This window comes from Triturus cristatus, chromosome 2_1 (genome assembly GCF_964204655.1).
Source record: "Triturus cristatus chromosome 2_1, aTriCri1.1, whole genome shotgun sequence".
In the NCBI taxonomy this organism is placed as follows: Eukaryota; Metazoa; Chordata; class Amphibia; order Caudata; family Salamandridae; genus Triturus; species Triturus cristatus.
Window position 1 is genome coordinate 874,601,355 of NC_140581.1, and position 25,258 is coordinate 874,626,612.

The following is a 25,258-nucleotide window of genomic DNA, read 5'->3' on the forward strand; positions in this document are numbered from 1 at the left end:
TTTCTTCGTGTTCTTATTGACAACAAATTTGCAAAAGGGGTTATACCCGTACAAGAATACCTCTGGTCCCTTAAACTTTAAACACACACAATTCGGGTCACACATTTTAGTACACCCATGTGATGCTTCATGTGGGTGAATGCCGCATCTTGCTTCATAGAATCAGTACGAATTGGATTTTTAAGTTGAGAAAGGAGAACAGGAGTTGCCACGGATATGTGATAAACAGTCACACAGTTGTAATTGTGTGGGCATCCGTTAACATTTCCAATGGATTTTCGACACCATTTACTCGCCGATAGCTACGGCTACTGGAATAATGTGGCAAAAGAGGACCAAATTATGTGGCAGAGTCGACTAAATTAAGTGGTAAGAAAAGGCAATTTTATGCAGATAAATGAGACATTTCTGACAGCATTACTTCGTTATTTTATCATTGTACCCGTTACAACTGTTTTAGCTAAGATTTTACTTCATTAGTACAACTTTAACTATCAAAATACAGCAATAAACTACTCAATAGTGACTAATCAACCTTCACTAAGAACCTTCTTCCACTGTGCAGAAACATATTGCAGCGTTTTTAGCAACTTTTGTTCCGTTTGAACGTGAAAAATGTTTTTGTTAAAATCTACACATTATGCAGCAGATTATGTGGCCAAGGCAGCAAATTCATAATTATGCAATTCTGCACCAGCTGAGTGTTTTGCATAATTCCAGTGGCCCTGCTTATAGCTACTGAAAGAATTTGAAGTAAGGTTATCGTCTAAACTTTCCACCTACTCTGACGTCTTCCGAGTCTGTACACCGGCGTTAGTGAAATTATCAATGAAAATAGTGCTTTGCGTTAATCTCAGAACATGAGAATAATAATGGGATTTAAATTACTTCCAGGCATGGGCAAGGCTTGAGTTTACATCTCGACTCATCTTTCAAACTGACATTCCTTCTAAAGAGGTAGCCTGAGAAATAAAGTGGGGAGGCCTAAAATGAGAAATTGGACAGAATCAAGCTTCTGAAATGTTGTATGTACTCGTCGGTTTTGCCCTTGTTAGCTTGTGTATGGAGCATCTGAACACACAGCCCACTACATCCTATAATCAGACATTTAAGTGTGATTGAGAACCACATAATGTAGGGTTAGAAATCCTTGTGGTTAACTACAATTACATTTTTCATGTTGGTCATTATTCCCAGAATATTTGCACCATTAAACCCAACATTTAGATTAATGTTTCTAAAGATTTCTGCTGCATTTCCAGAATATTCTGTATTCATTCTTACCGCAAACTTACCATCTACAGCATATTTCGATGAAATTCCTAAACTGATAGCTAGTACAACAAAAAATGAAAGACTAGAAATGCAGCAACAAATGAGCGTGTTCTTGTGCCTTTTCCTCATGGCTTCTGCTTGGAGACGGGCATCCAGTGAACATGAACGAACAGTTGCCTCGCCTTCTTGTGTCGCAGAGATAAATTTGGCTGATGCTTGGCTCTTTGGAGGTGGAGGTGGACGCAATGGAACAATCCTCCCCGGAACGTAACCCGAACAACGATGGCCATTTCCATTCTGAGGCTGAAGGAAGACTGGGGAGCACGCTCGGCGATCATTGGACTGCATTGTATACGCCCTCTGCAAAAAAGAATCAGAAAGTTTGATTTATGAGAACGAATCAGGGGAATGTCACTTGTTTTTGAAGGACAGCTTTATGGGTATATTAATATTCAATGAAAAACAGTGCACCAGCATGACACTTCTTTGTGAGACAATGCCCTAAGAAAATATTAGTGAAATATTTCACTAAGCCCAAGAACCACTACCAAGAGCTGCTTTGGTCAAGGGTTGTCATGCTGCTGGGGATCAGCAAAAAGAAAAAAAAATGTTACTGATATAGCAGATACTTCGCAGCATCACCCAAAAAAGAAAAAAAAACATGCACGTTCATGTATACCTGCTTATGCATCATGATCCTGGCAACCACAACGTGAGGTGTATGCGGACAAGCATCACCACACATGCATATTTATTATTCCAAGATGATGAACACACATCTTGGAATCGTAAACTAAAAAACAAATTACAGAAAGGAGAGACCAAAAGTAAATTACAAAAGCTGTGACCCCCTAAAAAAAATGTAAATTAAAACAAATGAGACAGGCAGAGGAGGAAAGGTAGTGCTGGGAGGCTGCACGGGGGAAATAAACTCTAAAGGCTAGCGTCAGCGGTGAGAAGGAAGGGCTGGATAATCAATAGGGGAAGAGGGGATATGGGAAGGGGTGGGGGTGGGGGAAAGCTGCGGGTGAGATAGAAATGCAGAGTCCGTAGGGTGAGGTGAAGTCAAGGAAAAGCAGCATACAGGGGAGATAGCAAAAAAGCACGTCCTTCCATGGAGTACTAAAAGGAAAAGAGCTTCGCTGAATGTAAGCAGTGGAAGCATCCAATCAGGACACATTCACCCCTTTGTTGCAGGTATCACCACTGCCGATGCCCATGCCACCTCCACAGCCGATGCTGTTGAGGGTTTAAAAGGAACCTCCAGTGCTTGCATTGAAGGATTCCCTTTTTCAAAGTAAAGGGTGGGGCTGTAGCAGAATTCCATCAGCTTCAGCTGCCACCCTCCCTTCCAGCCCATATGTATTGTCAGCACACTGCGAGGCGCTCTGACATCACAAGCATCCACCAGAGCGACGAGGTGAGGGCTCTCTTGTGCTCCATGGGGATTTTAGGCCAAAAAGGCCTCCCCAGGGTTGATAGAGGCATCCATAGAAAGGGGAGAGTCTCCCCTTGATGGAGCAAGGTTTCGTAAAGAAGAAGCTTGCTCGGATGCAATCCTCTCAAATAACGTATAATACCGTAATCAATCTGTTTGTGAATACTAATAATTGCATTACACACGTTATACTGAATCTAGGGGACGCTTGCCTATGTGTATTACTAACCAGTAACACGAGTGTCATTAAAATGGCCGACAAAAACGCGGGAATTTCACTGCGCATGCATCTACTGCATCTACATTGTATGACGTTTTCTATGCGTGGAGGGAATGTTTTGCAGCTGCGCAATAGCGTTTAAAATAGCCGCTTGAAACACACATGTTAATGTGCATGCTTTTGCTTAAAATAAACCTTGCAAGTTCTACTAATTGCTAATGCGAAAGATTATTATAAGTAAATTGGATTAGAGTAGTGATAAGTGGCATACAGTGAATTCATTTATTTCTGTATTCTAGCATGTCTTTCTTTGAATTTATTATTAGTTTGTATTTGGGCCTCGGAGGGTGACTGAAATACCTACCCCACCTGATCTGTGCGCACGCGCACTAAACTCTGCCCGGAACTATGATGACACCATTGAAAGCCAGCCAAGGTCAAGCTGGCAAGAAGCACATGGGAACTTAACCCATCGGGACAAGAGCAACATATTATAAATTGTATAAATTGTATTAAGCATAATGTGAATTGCCGGTGGGAATAAAGCTTTAGGAAAGTAAATTAAGGGGCGGAAACATAGAACAAAGAGCCTAAAGTAAAATATTACATTTAAAATGGTGTGATGAACTCACTTCCTTGCCCTGTCCAATCTGAAATAGGGCAAAACACGATATTGAAACATTTGGGGGTGGTACACGAACACAGAATAGTATAATTGAGGTAAGTTAGTTAGTTAGATGTTCTGACTCTGTCTGAATCCGACCAGACACGTATGCTGCCACAGACGCCGTCTCAGACCCTGCAGATGCCAGAGACCCTGCTCGAGAGACCGAAATACTGATCGATAATTCAATCATCCAGAAGGGGAGTCGCAGAGGAAAAATCGAGGAGAGTAGTGCCAGAGAGGGGTGCGACGCTGGTGTTGCACTTGGGTTCAGGACCGGGAAGGTAACCTCTTCTATCCTAATCCTCGGTCTTCCACCCATCTCAGTGGACTCCATCTGGCCCACCTTCAAGGAGTTGGGTTCATCTATCACCCTAGGTCAATATAATTCTGTGAAATCTGTCTTTGTACCTGCTCTCTCTTTCCTCCCTTTACAGGTACTGTCATCACAATATTTTATTGAGATTTATTATTGAAACTAAATTTGATTTCTTTCCTGAATGAAACTCGATGTTAACATTGTATTTGATCTATGACTCACAAAATTATTGATTAGATAAACTTTTAAAACCCATTGAGTCTGTGATTATTGGAGAAACTTAAATGTTATTTTTCTGCCTATACTACTAGTTACTAGATTCATTGACCAGAGGAAATGTATTGTCAAGGAGATTGGAATGGTAAGATTTGGGTAAAGATAAAAAAATCTTGCAAGTAAAACAAAATTGACTCCGGCGGTATTACTAGCTTATTGTATGAATGGTTATGGGCCCAGGTGAGTATATAGGGTGTGTGTAACGCGAGCTGATAATCCGCTGGATCACCCTTTCCAAGGGTGCCTCCCTCAATCAGTTTTCTGCTTGTGGATTATGGTCACAGTGTTATCCACGAGCATGAAACCACTAGACCACCATGGATTCTCTGTTTTGGGGGGTCATTATCTATAACAAGCATTGGCAAATCCAGAACTTTCTCTCACCCAAAACAAATGTTTTAAGGCACTGTAAGTTTGCAGGGGCTGCGGAGTAAAAAGGCCTCGCTAGAAACATGGAAGCCGCACCACTAAGTGTCAAATTTTCAGAATGTCTGGTGAATTTCTGGGTGGTGGCTGAGCTAGGGCCCAAAACCCACAGCTACCCATGTTGCAAAAAAAAGCATGGAATTGTTGGGTGAAATACGATGTCACCATGTCACGTTTTGGGGTGTGTTGCATCGCAGGTGCTAGGCCTAGCCACTCAAGTAGGTACCATTTTATCAGGAGATATCTAGTAACACAGAATAGTGTGACTTTTGTTATTACCAATTGGATTTCTCTGCATTTGTATGTAAATAAGTAATCCTTTGTGTAAGAAAGAAGACATTTTGCAAAATACCCTCTGAATCAAATGCTAAAGTGGGCACCCTCACATTCAGCAATGTACAAATAACCACTGCTCCTAAACTCAGCATCTGGTGCACGTTTCAGAAATACACAGGTTTCCTTTGTACCCATTTTTCGCTCTTTATATTTTACCATAGGAATTGCTCTACACGCGGTACACAATAAAAAGTGATTGCAAAGTGAAGCTCATTTGTTGGCTCTGGGTACCTCATGTTCCAGTAGAACTTAAAAAGCCTAATACGCGACCAGAAGGGGCTAGTGGATGTACCAGTGATTTGCTTTTCTAAATCAGCCATTGTGACAAGAAGTTAAAGATAAAAACGTTATCACATATAGATGCTTTTTTCCTTACTCATTTTTGATATTTGTATATTTCAACAGTTAGTTTCTTTGGGGAAACCTTAAGGGATCTACACATCCCTTGCTGAATTCACAATTGTGTCTACTTTTAAGAAATGCATGGCCTTCTAGCGAGAAGTTATTGACTCAGTGGGCAAAACGTTAGTCTGGTACCGTGGCATAATTTTAAAGTTTGTCTACTCAACATAAAACAAAATTAAACAATGCAATTACAATAAAAAGGAAGGTTAATCCTCTGCAGCACAGGCACAGTTCAAATTACTCCATCAAAGATCGATAACACATGTATTAATATAACTGATTGGAAGAGGACAAATCCAAATCAAAGCACTTTACTGTGCACAGTTTGCATTTTTACAAATAGGGATTTGGACATGTGTAAAAGTACATAAAAGAGTACTCCAGTAGTACTACTTCCCTTACCCAAAAATTGTTAATCTACCCAATTGTGATTTATCCTTAAAATGACAATCCTTGCAGTTTAAAATAAAGGTGTGGGTTTGATTAAATTTTGCCAAAGATTGGGACACATTTTTGGGCCATATTTGAGAGTTTAATGTAATGAGTTCTGTGGGTCAAAACTGCAGAAGCATGCCACTACACAGCGGTCTGCAAAAACAACAGTTGATGGACAGAATGCAGAACAATGGCATACATTCACCCCAGTACAGAGATCTGGGCCTAAATCCATCGTTTTTTTGCTCACCATGCCATTCCAGTTTGAACCCAGCCATATGCAAATCAGTCTTGACCCTGTGCCTCATGGGAACAGTCCAGCCCGAACTGCCAAGCTAGCTCCTCCCTGGACTGGAACCAAGCATCCTAGGACCGGTTTCGGGGTTTCACCCCTCTTCAGCCAGGATACACAGCGGTCTAGCATGGCATTCTAGGTATAGTCAAAGGCCATTCCGTATGTCAGATTACAGATCAACTTAATTAGGTATCAAAGATGTTCACTGTTAGTGACCTGCTGCAATTCTAAGGCCATACTCCGTTAGATGAGCACTTCCAAGTCGTTCTTCTGTGAGTCGCCATTCACTATGGGTGCTGGAAACATGCAGTTGAAGGACTCAGGATTATTCTTCAGAACTCATGCTTATCTTGTTGCAGGGTGAACCCACAATCTTTTGGGCACTATAGCGCAGCCGGGAGGCACTGATGGTTCCCTATTGAACCTGGAGAACCTGGTAGAAATGTAAAATGCGTGAATTTTACTTCCTGAAGTAAGAAAATCTTTGATTCTCTTACATTTCGTATAGTGCTCCCGACATCCATACAAGTTGAAATTTGTTGGAATAGAAAGATGCAAACTTACCAGGAGGAAATTTCGAACTTTTTTATCTTAGTGAAAAGGTCTTCTACTCGTATGTATTGTATTCACACTTAGGAAATGTAGGTAGGTTATTGACAAAGAGGTACAACTAAATAGACCATGAGGTATGACAAAACCCTTGCATATTCACAGAAGCATTGTACCAGAGATGTACAGTTTAAGAATTGCTCAATGTTTATGTATATGTACCAGAAACGAGAAGTATGATGTTCATACGAAGGACTTTTACATGTCATTCGACTAACAATTGGTACTATAGATGCAAATATGTATGATTTCACTGTTCTTTTGCAATTGCAAGTGTATAGAAACAAATGTATGTGTGTATACCCGTCTGCTTACGTGTGAACTAGAATTGTTTTATTTACACTGCATACGCCTTTTTTGTCATGCTACTGCTACCCTAGACTACGCGAATTCGCTGAAGAGGGAAAAAGACGTTTTACAGAAAAGTGAAAAATGCACTGCCAATCTGTTCCTTAAACAAGTTATGATTGCTAGGCTAAGAGCTGCTACCTAGAAACCTACAGATTTTGTCATTTTCCAAGTATGATGCTTTTAAGTTGTAGGAAGCCCATAAATGAAAATAAATTGGCAAATCAGGACAAAAACTTACGTCTACACATCTAGGTATCCTATGTCTTTGTCAATGGGTTGGTTTATGATTATTCTGCAAGGTGCTAAGTTTTTCTGAAGAAACTGAATTGAGCAAAACCTGATTTGGAGAAGTGTTCTCCTGAAAACCATTTACAATAACATTTTCAGCAAATCTACCTTGGGGGATATCTTTAACGCAGTCTTTAGTTCCAGTATCACATACCTCCTTTCTTTGATCCCCTTCTACTCAGCATTTTCCTCCAATTTCAACACTATCTTGGCCTTGCATGGGAGTGGACAACCATATCATCATGTTTTTCACCCGATCCCTCTTCTTTTGATCTCTCTTAGTCTAATCCTGGCTTGCAACCTCATCTCCACGTAAAACCTTGCATTGCTCTCATCACTCCTGAAACCTCACCATCAAACCAGCCTCTATTTCCTCTTACCTGAATCATCTCTCTTCCCCAGTCCTTTGTTAGCCTTTCGTTCCTATGCGTGTGTGTGGATTGCAGTAGATGTAAAAACAGACTACTGTGACTTTGTCTACTATGATTTTACCCACACTCGATTTCCATTCCTTTAAAAGAGACCAAATATACTTTCAATCCAAACTATTGATTGTAAGAAGTTTGCAATAGATATGGGGTTCAATAAGTCGTCCGTTTGGTGCATTTATTTTGCAAAAATAGCCCGATTTTCATCAAAGGATGTTCAATAATTCTATTAGCCAGTATGGCGGTCATAAGACAATTATTCTCCATTACAGTTGTTTGTTGTTTAAAGAGACACAATCTTTATGAAAAACAACAGTGGACATTATAATCGCAATAATGGAATTAGCTTGGTATTTCTTTAGAGAAGATTTACGAATCACAAGATGCAGGAATTTAACACAAAGGTGAATTAGTGGAATGTTTGGGGACTGCAGCCCTTGTGAGGTATGCACTGCCTACCATAGCAGACGACCACCATCAAGGAAAATAGATGAACACTACAGCTTTGTAATCGTTATCTATTTTTTATTTATAACTTCAAGAAATATTCATTCATTCAATTTTCTGCTTTAAAAAAAATTTACATTTCGGAAAACATTTGTAGAAACTCTATCCCAAGATGTTTGAGGTTTTTAGGTAAGAAGTACTTCTTCAGGATGGGATTGGCAGATTTATTTTTTTAGAGGCTATTTATTACCTGCTGATATTCGCAGGCGTTTTCCAGGTGCAATAGAAGGGAACCCCTACAGAGTGGACGACACCGAAAAGGTGACAAAACAGACAAAAATACAGAAATGATAATCCGTTAGAACCAATGTCAACAGGTGTTTTCTTGAGCAACCCTATCCTGCGCTTTTTCACTTTTGTCCTTGGACGTTATACTGTAGTTACTTTTTATTTGTATTTGGAGGAACCTTTAAGTATGGACCCCAGCCTTCACTTTTAAGAAGAATACCCTGGAGGCCCCTGGGATGAGGCAGAATGCAAAAAGGTCTGCCATCACTTTTGATCTCACCCACCAAATACCAGGTACTGGTTGCTGGCTGGTTATATTATATTTTGCAATGCAGCATGTCTCCACGACTGTCATTGCAGATGCCAACTGACACCCACGTGCAAAAATCCAAGCCTCAAGTATTTGTGGATCTGACAACCAAGATATGCTCTCCAACACCAGAGTAAAAGTGAAGACAAAAGTGATCACGCTCACCGGAGTAAATGTGGACCATGGATAATTGTGAAAATGAATGTGGATCCACTTTCTTTTTCCAATAGATTTTGTGTGAACGAGTCTATAGTGTGGGATTGATGCTGCTTCAAATATCAACAGTTTCAGCCCACTGTCAGCTTCATCTTCACTCTCCTTCTGCAGGGCGCTATCTGGGTGGGATAGACAAACGTTCCCTTGCCAACAGTTTCTTGGAAGAGAAAATGGTTTGGAGGTACATCACATTGCAACCCCCAGTGCCTGCTGGGAGTAGGATAAGCCTGCTCTACCCACCCATATCCTCTCACTTCTTAAAGCAGGAAAATGGTAGCAGATCTAGCGTCAGACTTTCTCACAATGGCAAACTAGCATCCAATACTTAAACACTGCTACTGTAATTGGCCAGCAGCTGCTGCCAACTACCAGAGACTAGGAAATTGAATTACAGCCACTCTTTGAACAAGATGTATGTATGGGCCACTCCTGTGGTAAGCTATGAAGTTGATGAATTTCCTAAAGGCTGGAGCCACCTCCTTAAGATCCCGGGAAACATACAAAAAACTCATCCACCACACCCCTGATCCCCTACTCGAACTCAGGAGAAAGTGGGAGAATGACGGTCTTGAGATCGATGATGAAGAATGGAGGAAGGCGCTTTCCTCCCCCAAAGAAGTGGCAATATCAGCAAAGCTGAGACTAATACAACTGAAAATACTACACCGAATCTACATTTCTGGTACCCGACTTGTGTTGATGGGTAGGAGTGAGGACGGGCTCTGTAGGAGACAGTGTGGGGTGGTGGGGACGTTCATGCACATAATATGGGAGTGCCCACTGATACAAACCTACTGGAAACAGGTCCACAACTGTATGCGTACTGTCTGGGGGGTAGAATTGCGACTAAAAGTCAAAAGGTGCCTCCTAAACATCTGGGAGCCCACAGATTTGACAGCAAAAGGCAGAACATGGGCGACACTTGGTCAGCCTATCGCAAATCGTAACATAGCACGCCTATTGGGGGCAGTAACACCACCAAAGCTCAGTGCATGGAAGACGGACATGGACTGGTGCATGCTGCAAGAGAAGACAGTCTATGTGGCCCGGGGTTGCCCCCGGAAATGGATAGCAATTTGGTCAAAGTGGAATGAGTACCGTGGCAACCTGTGTGAGCCTCCCCTGATCCCTTCCCTTGACGAACCGTTAACACCTTAAAGTGAAATGTATTGTTACCATCTTGTATTATATGACATCGAAAATTGTGATATTTGTATCCGATCCTGCCTATGTAACACTGTAATAGTTATGCATTTCTGCATGTAATGACCATCAAACTTGCTTCTGCCAATAAACAGTTCTAAAAAATAAAAAAAAATCCGGGAAACCCGTAGGAAGAAGAGGAGTAGCAGGATCAACAGCTAAACTTGTAACGCTACTCTCAGGTTTTTGGAGCCCCAGGGGAGGAGAGGAAATTAGAAGTGGTTATTTCTGCATTCTGATGCATGAACAGTGACATTTTATTTAATTTAAAAGCTCTTATATAACATAACATGTGTATTTGTAAAGCGCACGTTCACCCCTAGCGGGGTATCTTGGCGCTGAATAACAGATGTTTATTGTTATCCAACTCAATGGTACTCATTTTATCGACCTCAAATGGATGAAAGGCTGAGTGGACCCGCTGGGATTTGAACCTGTGACCATGAGATCAAACACAGGCTCCTGCAGTGGATGCATGAGTCTACTGAGCCACCAGATCACACCAATTGAAACGGTTTCATATGGGCAATACATACAATCCGAACATAGCCCAGGTTCTTCATATTGTAATTATATTAAACAAAATTAAAAAGCCCATTACGGCAGGCTACAACTATATAAAAACCAAATCAAATTTTAAAAAATGGGCATTATATGTGTTAATACCTGTGTCAGTCAATGCTAGTGCTTGCTCTCCCACATGAATACACCGTGCAGACCTAGGCAAAACATACTACTCGAAATAAACTAATTTTCGGCGTTAAGTGCAATATAATATAAATATCAAGGATGACAGAGCTTAGATTAAAAAAATACATATTTTAAACTTGAAACAGTAAATGTTCCTGATAAGGAACAATACTTCCAGTTTTCCATGTAAACTTCCAAAACATCACGCGCCAGAGTGCAAGGGAAGTAGCAGGGCACACTGATGACAGGGTCATAAGCATTAGACAGGCCCCCTCTTCTTTCTGCATCGATTTACAGCAGTGGTAATGTACACTGACAGTGATGGATTCCCTATAATTCGTTGTAATTTTTTTTTGCCTGAAATGTGCTAAGTGTGCTTTTTAAGTTACAGCCTTTGCTGAAGACATCTAGGGGACAGTCAGCAAGGAATGCATCCCGCCCATCGCTTACCATTAACTTTGTGGTTTGTAACTCACATTTTCTGACTATCTGTTTGCTGGCTTTATTTGCTTTAGGCTGTCCAGCTCGAGTTTGTCACTCCCGTTGCCCAAACCGTATTTACTGTATTCTTCCACAAACTCACTTTCTGTAAACAGGCCTTTAAATCTTCTTCTTATCTTGTCACTTCTGCTGTGCATCTAAATACTGAGGTAAATCGTCAGGCTGTGTCTTCCAGGGGGCTTGGTGTTTACTTTTCTTTCTCTGACTTCAAAGTGACAGGATTTTTACTAACAATCATGTTTGAGGAAGGCTTTACAGATGTTATTTCTTTTTTCACGCACAAGAAAGTTTAAATGTCTGTAAACTAACTATGCCGATGATCAAATCAATACATTATGTGATGATATTTCCACACATTACCATTTGTGTGCTGTATACTTTTAGCAGTAAAACTGTATGCAAGTGAAAATTTCAATTGAAGATGTGTTGTCTGTAGTGGCACTACACTACCATACCATGCATGCTCCATGTTACCCCACTCCACTCTACCGTCAACCACTCCACGCCACTGCACTCTTCTTTGCACCACTCCACACCACTCCACTCTGCACCACTGCACTCTACGCCTCTCTACTCTACACCACTCTCCTCTATGCCAATGCACCCTACCCCACACTAATCTACTAAGCAGCACTGCACTCTTTGCCACTGTACTTTACACCACTCCACCCTAAGGCACCCTACTCTGCAAAACTGCGCTCTATGCCACTGCACTACACCAATGCACTCTACACCACTTTACTCAAAAGCAATACACTCTATTCTAATCTACTCTGCATCAAACCACTTTACGCCACTATACTCTACACCACTGCACTCCATGCCATTCTATTGTACTCTGAGACACTGCACTCTATGCCACTCTGTTCTACTCAGCACCAGTGTACCCTATGACACTGCTCTTTATGCCACTCTACTCTGCACCCCTGCACTGTACGCCACTCTACTCTGCGACAATGCACTCTACGACAGTATACTCTTCAACACTGCACTCTGCCACTCTACTTTATGCGACTCTACACCACTGAACTTTAAGCCACTGAACACTACTTCGAACCAAAATCCTCTGCAACTGCAGTCTACACCACTCTATTGAACTTTGCACCACTCCACACCACTGCACTCTACGCCAATGCACTCTACACCACTTTACTCAAAACCAATACACCCTTTGCCAATGCACTCTATGCCAATCTACTCTGCACCACTGCACTCTACGCCACTCTACATCATTGCACTCTATGTCACTTTACTCTGCAGCGCTGCACTCGCTGCCACGGAACTCTCTGCCACTCTACTCTGCGCAACTCTGCTGCACTGTGTGCCACTCTAATCTACTGTGCATCACTCTAAGCCAATGCACTCTAGCCCACTCTACGATGCACCACTGCGCTCGTCACGGACTCTACAGCACCCCATGCCACTCCACTCTGCAACGCTGCAATCTATGCCACTACTCTATGCCACTTCACTATACCCTGCACCACGCCACTTCCCTCTACTCTGAAACAATCATTTCTACGTCACTGCACTCTATGCCACTGCACTCTATGCCACTACAATCAATGCTGCGCCACTCTACTCGATGCCAATGCGCTCTACTCTGCACCACTCCACACAACGCTATCCACTCCATATTGCGCCACTGCACTCTTCTCTGCACCACTCCATGCCTCTCTACTCTACACAACTCCACTCTACTATATGTTAATGCACTCTACACCACTCAGCGCCACTTGACTATGCCACCCTACTCTGCAACACTGCACACTATTCCACTCTGCACCATTGTACTCTGTGCCACTGCTCTCTACACCACTCTATTCTGCGCCCCTGCACTCTACGCCACTCTACTCTGCAGCACTGTACTCTACGGCAGTATACTCTCCAACACTGCACTCTCTGCCACTCTACTTTATGTCACTCTACACCACTGAACTTTACGCGACTGCACTCTAGGATACTCTACTCTACTCTGCACCACTGCACTCTACGCCACTCTGCTCTACTCAGGAACAATCTCCTCTACCACTGCAGTCTACACCACTCTATTGCTCTATGCGCCACTCCACACCAATACACTCTACACCACTTTACTCCAAACCAATACACTGTACACCACTGCACTCTATACCAATCTACTCTGCACCACTGCACTGTACGCCATTATACTCTTTTTGCCACTACACTCTACACCGCTCTACTCTACACCATTGAACTCTGTCACTTTACTCTGCACCACTGTATGCCACTGCTGCACTCTACACCAATACACTTTGTGCTACTCTACACTACTTTACTCTACAACACTCTACTTTGCAGCACTGCACTCTGCCGCTGAGATCTATGCCACTCTACTCTGCGCCACTGCACTCTACTCTGCAACCCTCTATGTCACTTTCCTGCATTCTATACCTCTTATCTACTGTGCACCACTGCTCTCTGACACTGCACTTTATGCCACTTCACTATACCCCACTCTACTTTGCCCCATTGAGGTCTTCGCCACTGCACTCTACAGCACTCCATGGTACTCTGCCCCAATGCACTCTATGCTACTACTTTATACCACTCCACTCTACGCTACTTCACTCCACTCTGAAACAATCTACTCAATGCCACTGCAATCAATGCTGTGCCACTCTACTCAACGCCACTCTATTCTACCCCTCTGCGTTGTACGCCATTCTATGCCACTGCTCTCTACTCTGCACCACTATACTCTACCCTGCACTACTCCATTACACTCTGGAACAGTCTACTCTACCCCACTGCACTCTATGCCACTTCAGTCTACACCACTGCACTCTACGCTATTGAACTCTACACCACTGCACTCTACGTCAATTCTCCCTACACCACTTTACTCAAAACAAATACACCTTATGCCATTGTACCTATGCCAACTACTTTGCTCCACTGCACTTTACGCCACTATACTCGACAACATTCTATTGCACTCTACGTCACTATATGCTATGTCATTCTACACCATTGCACTCTACGCTACTCTATTCTAATCTGAACCACTGTAATCTATGTCACTGTTCTCTCTACCACTCTACCCTGCGCCACTCTACTCTGCACTCTAAGACCCTGCACTCTGACACTCTACTCTGCATGACTACACTGCGCCACAGCACTCTACTCTCCACCACTCAGCTCTATACCACTCTATGGAAACTCTACGCCACTGCACTCCACCCTGCACCACTCCACTGTATGCCACTTCACTCTACACCACTCTACCCCACTCTGAGCCACTCCATTCTTTGCCATTGCACTATACCCCACTGCAACCTACTCTGCACCACTTTCCTCAATGCCACTGCACTCTAGCTACTCTACGTCACTACGTTCTATACCAATGCACTCCACCACTTTACTCAAACCCAATGCACTCTACGCCAATCTACTCTGCACCACTGTAATTTACGCCACTTCACTCTAAGCCATACTACTCTACACTCTACGATACTCCACTCCATGTTACTCCACTCTAAAATACTCTACTTCATTAAACTCTGCTCCACTGACACACTACTCCACTCTACAGCACCCTACTCCACCCTATGCTATTCTACAACAATACTCAAATCTACGCAACTTCCTTTATGACCGTCCATGCCACTTTATTCTACTCTACGACACATTACTCCACTGTACTCCACTCCATGAACTCCACGCTATGACAATCTACTCCTCTGTACACTACTCTACTCCACTCCACTCTACATAACACCCACCCTGTACAACACTCCGATCTGTTTTACACCACTCCACGGCAATTTATGCCACTTGACACTACGACATTCTATTCAACTCCGACACTCTGCTCCTCTTTACGCCACTCAACTCCACACCCTTACACTATACAATACTCTATTTCCACCAGACATTCCATAACACTGTATGCTACTCCATGACACTCCACTTATCTCCACGCCTCTCAACTCTTCTGTTTGCCACTCAACGCCACTCCATAACACTCCACTCCACTCTACTTTACTTTACTCTACTTTCCGACACTCCACACCACTCTCCTTTACCCCACTAACTTTCAGCCATGCTGAACAGCAGCCACTCTTGTGTACAACATAGCTAAAACATATTGGCATAGCCAACAGCTCTTGCATAGGCGATACCTATTGGCTCTGCCAGTGCTGGTTAGCATAATGAAAGTTATCACCAAAGCTTACTGATATAGATAATTTTAGCTAAGAGGTAACAGGATATGGCTGTGGTAAAGCCAGGCCTAAACAAGTATAGTGAAACAACATTTCAACTCAGCCCATTTTGAAACGCACATGACATAATTTTAGAAACGTAAACAGTTTCTTTGTACCATTTGCAGAAAAACAATAACAATTTACATCGTTGAGATATATCGGCTATTTTGAGGACATCACAAAACAACATTGCAAGCCCGTGAAATGTTTATCATTTCAATGCCATGTGGAACAGGGTGCAATTTTGGTCTTAGTATGTCCCACAAAAACATAAACGAGACAAAGTGAACATCTCTAAATGAGAGAAAAATCATTTCGGGAGGGTGTGTTTGCAATTTGGAACTAGAACAACGGCGAAATGCGATTATACTTTTAGAAACAAGAAATGTACATGGATGTTTTGGTTAATTCACTTTGAGACTTGGCCCAATGAGTGAATCAGCTTTGAGGCGGACTCGACGGGTGGTGGCTGAGGTTTTGATGTACATGTACTTCTGATAGGTACGGGCGACATGCTTGGGTGGGTGGGTAGGGAGGAGGGGCTCGTTGGGGGGGATGTTGGGAGATGGGGTGGGGGTATTCTGGCTGTCTCGCACACTCATGGTGGATTACTCCTGTGGATGCACTACCTAGTAGCACGGACATTATTGGGGTGAATGCTGTACAGAGGTAGCTTATGTGCCGGGGTGATTATTGCAAGATGTCCTGATTTGGCTGGGGGGAGGACTATGGGGGACGGGGATTGACTGCATTGTGTTCTGTGACCTAATAAAGTTTGTTTAAAAAAAAAAAAAATGAGTGAATCAGCTTTGGTGGGCTTGTATGCACATCTTGCTTTGAGATGCTATCCCACTTAACAGAGAAACGTGCTCACTAAAAGCCATAAATCAGCCCTAATCTTAGAAAAAACATACAAGTCAAAACTTTCATATTTCCAGGCAGCCTTTTCATCTTGAACTTGCCTTTATGCTAATTAAGAGGTGTTTGCTAGCACTGGAACACAGAGGTCTTTTAAACAGCTCCAAGATCAGTCAATCTGAAAACAAATGTTTCTCAATAGTTCATAACTGTGGTGGTAAAATCTGTAAATAGATTAATAGTTGCGAAACCTTGGGCTGGAATCAACTGGTACAGATTTATTTTACATTTCAAAGTGCATAAAGAGAGAAGGTTGGCTCAACATTGACCGTATTGCTCATAAAACCCTCAAAGCTACTCTGTTAAGGAGCAACGAGCCAACCAACCATGAGGGGTATCGATGCCTGCCACAAAAGAAAAAAAATAAGATCAATAGATAAAATAGATGGGAGAACATTTAGGTAAAGGACCACAGTGATAATCTTGCCAAGATAATGCTTAGTTCGCAAAAGTAGTTTTAAAAAATTAACTGAATTTCTTACTCAAAATTAAAAAGTAATTTTGGCTTTTCTTGGCTTTATTTTCTTCTCAATAAACATTTTGTTTAACACCTAGCTATGCTCCTCAGTATATCCAGAGTTTGCTTTAAGACATGCGTACACCTCAGTTGGTTTTTGTAGGTTTTTATCCCTCACATACAATGGTAACTTCAGCATTTACCAAGAGTTACGTGAACAACCCCAACACAAAATGATGTAACCCTTTAAACGAGCCGCATCTTGGCTGCTGGACACCTGTTCTGTGACCTCTTAATGGAGGTGTTGGTGACCGCGTCAATCCTGGATCTCTGCATGGCATTCCTTTGATCCTTTTGAACGTTCACTGGTTCTGTTGTGCCCTCACACCTTCAGCAGTCCAGCAAAATGGATTCTCAACCACTAGGTCCAGCAGGGATCTGTGCATTAGCCCACACATATGAGAGCAGTTATTACTGTGACGTTGTTTGCAAGCTCACACCCATTAATAAGGAGCAGTACACAAATCTGCTTGTGGTAAGTGGTATAAAATCAGTCCGCATTTTATATTACTTAGCTATACTTGTTGCCATCTACAAAAGTTACATCTTTCCTGGTGTTTGCTTCCCTGAAAGTCTAATTTTCAACAAAATCTCAATTTATGCTGGTGTGTTCCAATGCTAGTTCAGTCGGCAAGGTGTCTTCACACAAAAGTCTCAAAATATTGGTTTTGTACTGCCTTCTCTACATTCCGTGAACTGCTGTGCCGTAACTCATTATAGATTACCTGCATCAGCTCCCCTAAAAACTCTCACCTCACTTTTGAACGAGGCAGTACCTGATGTTGACTTTCCTACTAATAAATGCTCCATTTCAATAATTTCTTTCTAGTCAACGAGGGAACTTGCCTTAGGGTCAGAGTGATCCCTTCCCTTTTCCGTCCTCTAACCACAATTGTGTTAACAGTTTGTGGGTTTTGAAACTACTGCAAATGTTTGAGAATAAAACTGACTTCCCTCAAACATTGTCATGGCCACCTCTCTCCCTTCCACATTTCCAAAACCTTTCTTACATTTGCTCAGGCAGAAATTGGCAGCCTTCAACATAAGTGTCTAGCTGCACAGGAATCTTGATACTGTAAGTCAGGATTTCTCATCTACATAAGTGAATTAACTTTTTAGGCCAACAGGCTTCACTATTGCGTGCAGAACAAAGTGCAAACATCTATTCCTTTAGGATCCAAGAAGATGCCAGCCAACAGCAGGACCTCTTGTGTCATCACTCTAGTTACCAGTATATTGATGAAGCACAAATCTAGGGCTCATCCCACTAAGTCAAACCCAAGGAAGTGACCCTTGCCACCTTTGTTGACTACTTGACTTGGTAAACTAGGTGGATTGGGAAGGATCGGCTGAAGTTTAACTTAGACAAAATAGAGCAGCCCATATTCGATGGTTGGTCAGAGCGAGAATGACACAGGATACTGCATGTTGGCATGGATTAACAGAATGTTCCAACTCCCAGGCCTAGAATTTGAGATTCATCTTTGGTCGTATCCTGATCACAATGGCCAAGAAACGTTACAGTCAAACCAGGCATGTATTAAACTGTATGCAGAAAACGAACATGTACAGATGGATTAGCTTGTGTCCGAAAATCACCGATTTGCACTTTTAAATATTTTCGGAGTTTAACGTGCACCAAAACAGTTTTGCTTTGTGCAAACCGGATGTCTCAGCTTCTGCAGAATGTGGCTCCTAGAGCGCTGAAAATAATCTGTCACTTCACGCACTCACCGCCCCCAATTTACTGTAAACTGTAAACAGCTTCTTGGAAGCCAAATTCAAATCCATGTCACTTTAGATCTCATATTCTTCCTGCCTACTACCCTCTCTCTAAGAGTGCGTTTCAAATGTGCTACTTGTGATTTTAAAATTTTAACCTTTCAAATTTTTTCTGTATCAAGTGCATTTTCAGCCCTTTAAATTCGAGTGAGATCACACTGCATAAATAAAATGAAAATATTAAATTAGACAGGTCTGATGTCTCAAAGGAGGTGGAAATCAGGGTTGAAAAAAATCGACTGATGAAAATATTATTTAGAAAAAAAAACCTGCCAAAATCATGAGAGAATCTTCGAGGGAAAGCTGTCTTACAAGCCCTACAAAAATAATGGGATACAAACAGCTGAGAAAACTATCCAGACATTACACAGAAAACTGCACTTGGTTTGCCGATTTTAATGGAGTGTTAATGTGTCCGTTACGAAATATCTGGTAGGTTTTCCGTGCACTTTTAATATGCAGACAGCAGAATCAGAATAATAACGTTTTAGCAGATTGTAAGTAAACTACTAGGCTCACCACTTAAAGAACAAGGTTAAGCGAACAGCAATTTTAATTTGCTTAACAGTGATCAAAAAGCAGCAGAGATAAAATCGGGGTTTAGGAGGTGACGATATATTTTGGCTTTGGAACTTTTAGAACAATTGACGTTCTCGGAGGTCTTCTTTTAGCGCCGACAAACGCGACTTCCCATCACAGCGGTGTGCCATGCCAATCCGGATTTGGAAATAAAAACAAAGTACTGACGAAATAAATGTTTTTCCCATGAAAATGCCAATGCTAGCTATCGGCACCAAAGGAGCCATGGGAAAGTATGTCCAGAGCTTTCAGGGAATTTTGTTTTTAAATATACGAAAAGGCGTTTCTGTTATGATAGGTGTCACTCTAACGGGGTGGGTCGCCTGCATCCGTTCCAACTGTATCTCTGGGGTGCCCCGTGATGCCAAGTTGCCCCGGCTTATAGGACAGGCCCTCGGAAATCAGATGACCTGTTTCCATGAAAAGATGAGCAGGCCTGGGTCATCGTTGGAGTTGATAATAACGAGCTTTAGAACTGCGTCACTGGTAATATCCCACAGCGCCAGAGCCCTAAGTCAATAGTACCACGTGACAGATATCCACCGCAGAAAAACAAACCACCGCCTGCGTTCATCGAAGCATTGGAAGCAAACACCTGCCCAATCGGTTTTTGGCTTTGGGAAGGTAAGAAGCATTCAGTGGTCTGTCATGGGCATTTGACGTGCTCTGCCACCCCTCTGTAGTGCTTCCAGGTGCTCCCTCTGAGGGCGGTCCTCCTAGCCAGTGGATACGTTAGTTTTACTGAATTGTGAAAGTCTGAAGAGGGCTCTATTGTTACAGAATTGTTTTATTTAGAGCTTGACATTCGTTGTACGTTAATGGCTATATTTTCCCCAAATAAGTTATCATCACACATGTTGTGTGCTAGCTCACTTAATTCGACGTGTTTCGCTCATCACCTTGATAGGCGTGTAAGAGGCCCTGGGGTTACAGAGAGGCGGACACCAAGCGCAATTAAAGGTGTTTATTTATATTGAAATCGGGAACGGCATCCACTGGCCCCTCAGCGCTGCAACACTATGGCCAACATGGCCGCTTGCGCTCCCAGCATCCTCTGCCCTGACGCGGCAGGAACACTAGAGCGCTACTCTACATAACTCCCTCCTTTATTGACACTGTAACCAACAATGAACAGAACTATACAGTGTCCAACAAAAGTGCATGCTGTAGTTGGTTATGTTTTCATGTCGAACTCTCGATACCTTTTGGGTAGTACCACTGTCCTACGGGTGTGTCTCACCAGCGTGCATACCCGGGTATCTCTGCCACCACTGGGTTGGGCGTGGTTTTGTGTCTCTTGTGTGTGGCTCCCTTTAGCCGCATAACCCGCTCCGTGGTCTTCTCGTTGCACCCTTACGTCTTTGTCCTCCACATTCTTTGGTGCACTGGTAGTGTTCATCTCTTCCGTGTTGGTGCTCCTCGTGTCGCTACTGGTTGCTTCCATTTCCATAGTGGTTTCTCCTCCCTCCGGGTTCTCGTTGTCTACTCTTCCAGATTGCGTGTCTCCTATCCTAGTCCAATTCAACACCTTGTTGCACCTTGACATTCTGTCCATAGACCATACTTTCCTGTCGCTTAATCGGGCTGATCTTGGATAGACGTCGCATACTTGCAGCAGTGTGCTATACTTGCTGTCTCCCTTCCTTCTCAGCTGGGCCAACTTCACTCTGACCCATTCTCCCTTTTCCAGTGACGCCTCCTGGACGTGGTGTCGCTTGTTGTAATGGTCTGTGTAGACCTTTTGTGCCTTTTCCAAATTGCTACGCACTACCGCTGGAGACCATTTACTCTGTACAGTTCGTCGTTGCCATGCTACATTTTCTCTTGTGAAGGGGTCACGACCTCTTAGTATTTTGAATGGACTATACCCGGTCTTGGTGGGGGTGATCCGGTGCGCCCATACCGTACTTTTTAGTTCCGCTTCCCAATTCTTCCCGGCATTGATCGCTGCCTGTACCGACCCCATGATAAACACGGTTAAATCTTTCTGCTAGGCCGTTCCCAGCCGGTATTCCCAGCCAGATGATGTACCGGGGTGTGCTTGATAATTATTCTGTTCCGCTCCATGAATGCGTTCCATTTGTCAGAAGTAAATTGAGGCACGTTATCACAGGTTATGACTCTCGGTATTCCTTCTCTCGGGAATGTGGCCGTGAGGAATGTAAGTACTACGTCCGTGGCCACATTTTCACACACCTCCACTTCCCGCCACTTTGAGTACCTGTCCACAAGCACAATTGCATATTTGGATACACTCTTCATCTAAAATGGGACCTAGGATATCCACTGCCAATTCTTCCCATGGATTCACCGGATTGGCGAATTTCCCCAGTGGAGGTCGCAGAGTGGTCTGCGTCTTGTCTGCATTGCTGCACCGGACACATTCCCTGATATGCTTCTCCACTTGGTTGTCTAGATTAGGCCACCAGTATGCTTGCTTGGCTCTCTGCTTAGTTTTTACTATACCCAGATATCCTTCGTGCAGTATTGACAGTACCAATTGACTTGGCGGAACTAACTTGTCTCCTCACAGAATGAATACATTGTTGTCCCCGACTGACAGTTCCTCTCGAACTTCATAGAATTTTCAGTGTTGTGACTCCAAGTGCTTCTTCTCTGGCCATCCTGCAATTATGAACCGTTTAAGTGTTGTGAAACTCGCGTCGTCATACGCTTCTCTCCACTCTTGTGCACTTATACTTGATTCCTGGTCTTCTGTGAATGCTATGGTGTAAGCATCCTCGCTTTTTGGCTTAGGCGCTTCCTCCATTGCCGCAGCCCTGCTGAGGTAATCCGCCACCTTGTTTTTGGAGCCCGGGATATACTCTACATCGTACACGTAGTCCAACAACTTCAGCGTCATTTTCGCTATGCGAGGTGTGGCACTTGCATGTCCACTGGATGTGAGCACCTTCACCAGTGGCTTGTGATCTGTCCTGAGTAGGAACCTAGAGCCCCAAAGGAATTGGCGGAATCTATCCATTGCCCAGATCGCTGCCAGCATCTCCTTTTTTACTACGCTGAACTTTTCTTCGTTCGGGCTTAAGGATCGGGACGCGAAGCTGACTGTTGACATTTTGCCCTCTTCGGACCTCTGCATAAGGACTGCCCCTAACCCTCTGTCACTAGCATCTGTAGTGAGGATGAACAGAGCTTGTTGGTCGAAGCCATGTAGGGGCACCGTTTCGCAGATGTCCTCCTTAATTTGTCGAAATTCTTCTTGGGACTCTTCCGACCATGCGAAGGCGGTCTTCTCCTTCAGTAGCTGACGCAGGTTGTGCGTTTTGGTGGAGAAGTGAGGTACAAATTTGCTATAAAATTCTGCCATTCCGAGGAAAGAACAGATATCGTCCTTGCTTCTAGGTGTAGGAGCGTCCTTTATGGCTTTAACATTCACTTGTTTGGGTGTGACTCCTTTATCGCTAATCTCATGGCCCAGGTACGTGACTGAGGTCACTCCGAACTTGCATTTATCCCATTCAGCAGTGAGACCATTCCTCGTCAGAATATGCAGAACTTTGGTCAGCTTGGCATCATGGTCCGACTTGGTTCTCCCCATGACCAGGATATCGTCTTGGAAATATTGTACCCCTTCCGTGCCCTTGAAAAGTTTATGCATCAACTTTTGGAACACCGCCGCCGCGGAAGCTAGGCCGAATGGCGTTCGCAGGAATCGGTAGCACCCGAACGGCGTGATGAACGAAGTTAGTTTCTTGCATGTAGGGTGTAGTGCTATTTGATGGTATGCGGAGGTCAAGTTTAAGGTGGAGAACCATTTGATGCCTTTCGTCAGGGCCAACATTTCATTTATCCTGGGCAGCGGGAACTTGTCAACTATTATATTTTTGTTGAGCTCCCTCAAGTCTATGCATAGGCGTACCTTCCCATTGGGTTTCCGGGCTACAACCAGGGGAGCCAGCCATTCCGCGCTCTCTATGGGTTCAATCACTCCATTGTCCTCCAGGCGCTGCAGTTCTTGTTGTACCGCGTCCCTGCAGTTGAACGGTATGTTCCGCACTTTGTGGGTCACTGGCTGGGCCCCCTCCTTGAGAAATATCTTGTGAGTGAACTTTGTCAACTTGCGGATGGTGCCTCCAAAGACCGTTGGGAAACTTGTCTTCCACGTGTTGGCTTCATCTGTATGTGCATAATCCGTCATCAGCACTTGCGTTGTGCCACCTGTATTCAGTAGGATCCCTAAATCTCCTTGATCTACCCACCCCAGCACTGAGGGTCCCTTCTCCACCACATATAGCTTCCCTTCAGCTATGCGTCCTTTGAATTCAAACTGTAGTGGGCAATACCCCACCATGGGAATGGGTTCTCCAGTGAAGGTGACCGGATGGATGCCCGGAGGGAAGGTGTGTGTCTATGACCTTTGCAAAGTCTCTGACCCAAATACTGCGTTGTATGATGGTGTATGGGGACCCTGAGTCGGCGACCATGGAGACTTGAATCCCACCTATGGAAAGTTCACACAACGGTTTGCGCGTCCTGACGCAGTCTATGCCCAGGACCTGGTCATCGATGCACAGCACAGTGTCTTCGTCTTCTTCGCCTCCTCCTTCCTCGGTCTCTGAGTCTTGTGCCACGTATTTGACTGACGCCTTCCGAGGTTTTCGCCCACACACTTTCTCTAAGTGCCCCATTACTCCACAGTATAAACATTTGGCCCTGAAGGCAGGACATTGTTTGTCATTGGCAGCGTGTGCCCAGCTTCCGAACCTGTAGCAACTTTTCTTGTCCTCTCCTTGGGGTCTCTGGTTCGTGGCCGTTCTTGTGACGTGTTTCTGGGGCTGTCTTGGTCCTCCCGGTGCTGACTGCCTCCACTCTTGGGAACCGGCATCCATTACCTTGCTTACTGTAGCCCTGCTGGCACTGTCCTTTTTAGCGGCCTCTGCACATCTCTTCGAGAGTTCCGCTTTTTTGACCATCGCTACTATCTCTTTGAGAGGTGCGTCGCCACTGACCCACAACTTCTCCTGTATGGATGCATTCACCGTGTGCATGATGATTTGGTCCCGCATGAGGTCATCGTGGAGTCCTCCAAACTTACATGTGGTCGCCAACCTCTTCAATTATGCTACGTAGTCGTCCACTGACTCTCCCGCATTCTGTTTCCGTTGAAAGAAGTTGAAGCGATCGATCGCAGTGCACACCACCGGTTGATAGTGGCTGTCCAGGTCTTCTATGGCGTGTTGGAATACATCATCGTCACCCGCGGGCCTTGTCTTTTTCACTAGGTTCATGTACACCCTGATGCCTTCTGGGCCTAAATTGTGTAGTAGAATATTCTTTTTCCGCTTGCTCGGAAAGACTTCGTCCCCTTCATCCTCCAGCGCCGACAGATAATTCAGGAAGTATTCTTTCCAGTCTTCCCATTTCATGGAGGGGTCTCCCGGTTTCGGCAGGAAGGGGACCGGATTCGTGAGGGAGAAGGTTTGGGTACACATGGCAGCTTGCCGTCTCAATGGTTCTTCGTCCGTCCTGGGCGGGGGGCTCCCTGGTTCGCTGAGCTTGTAGCCCTCACCGGAGACGCGAGGTTCTCTCCCCCTTGGGCCTGTCCTTGGTGCGCCAGGGTCAATTCCCCTCCGTAGCTTGACATACTTGCCGCTGCTAACCCTTGTGGTGCACAGCGTGGTGCGTGTGGCACCTAGGGCTATTCTGGGAATGTTCGCCACTGGTTGAACCCATTTCTTCTGTGCACTTCCCAGTGCGGCCGTCTAGTGCTTGGACCTGGTTCTCGCCGCCCTGGTGCATGTGCCGGTGACGAGGTGCTTGACTTGGCACTGCCTGTGCCCTCCTAGTGGGTG

General features: G+C 44.0%; 1 protein-coding gene across 1 annotated transcript in view; it reads right to left on the reverse strand.

Moving 5' to 3' along the window:
- Positions 1-25,258, reverse strand: part of CEMIP2 (cell migration inducing hyaluronidase 2) — a 380,005-nt gene that overhangs the window by 284,453 nt on the left and 70,294 nt on the right. The window contains exon 2 of the mRNA XM_085633019.1: positions 1,296-1,635. Coding sequence (XP_085489145.1) covers positions 1,296-1,623 — 328 coding nt within the window. The 5' untranslated portion in view covers positions 1,624-1,635. The remainder of the gene's footprint in view (positions 1-1,295; positions 1,636-25,258) is intronic.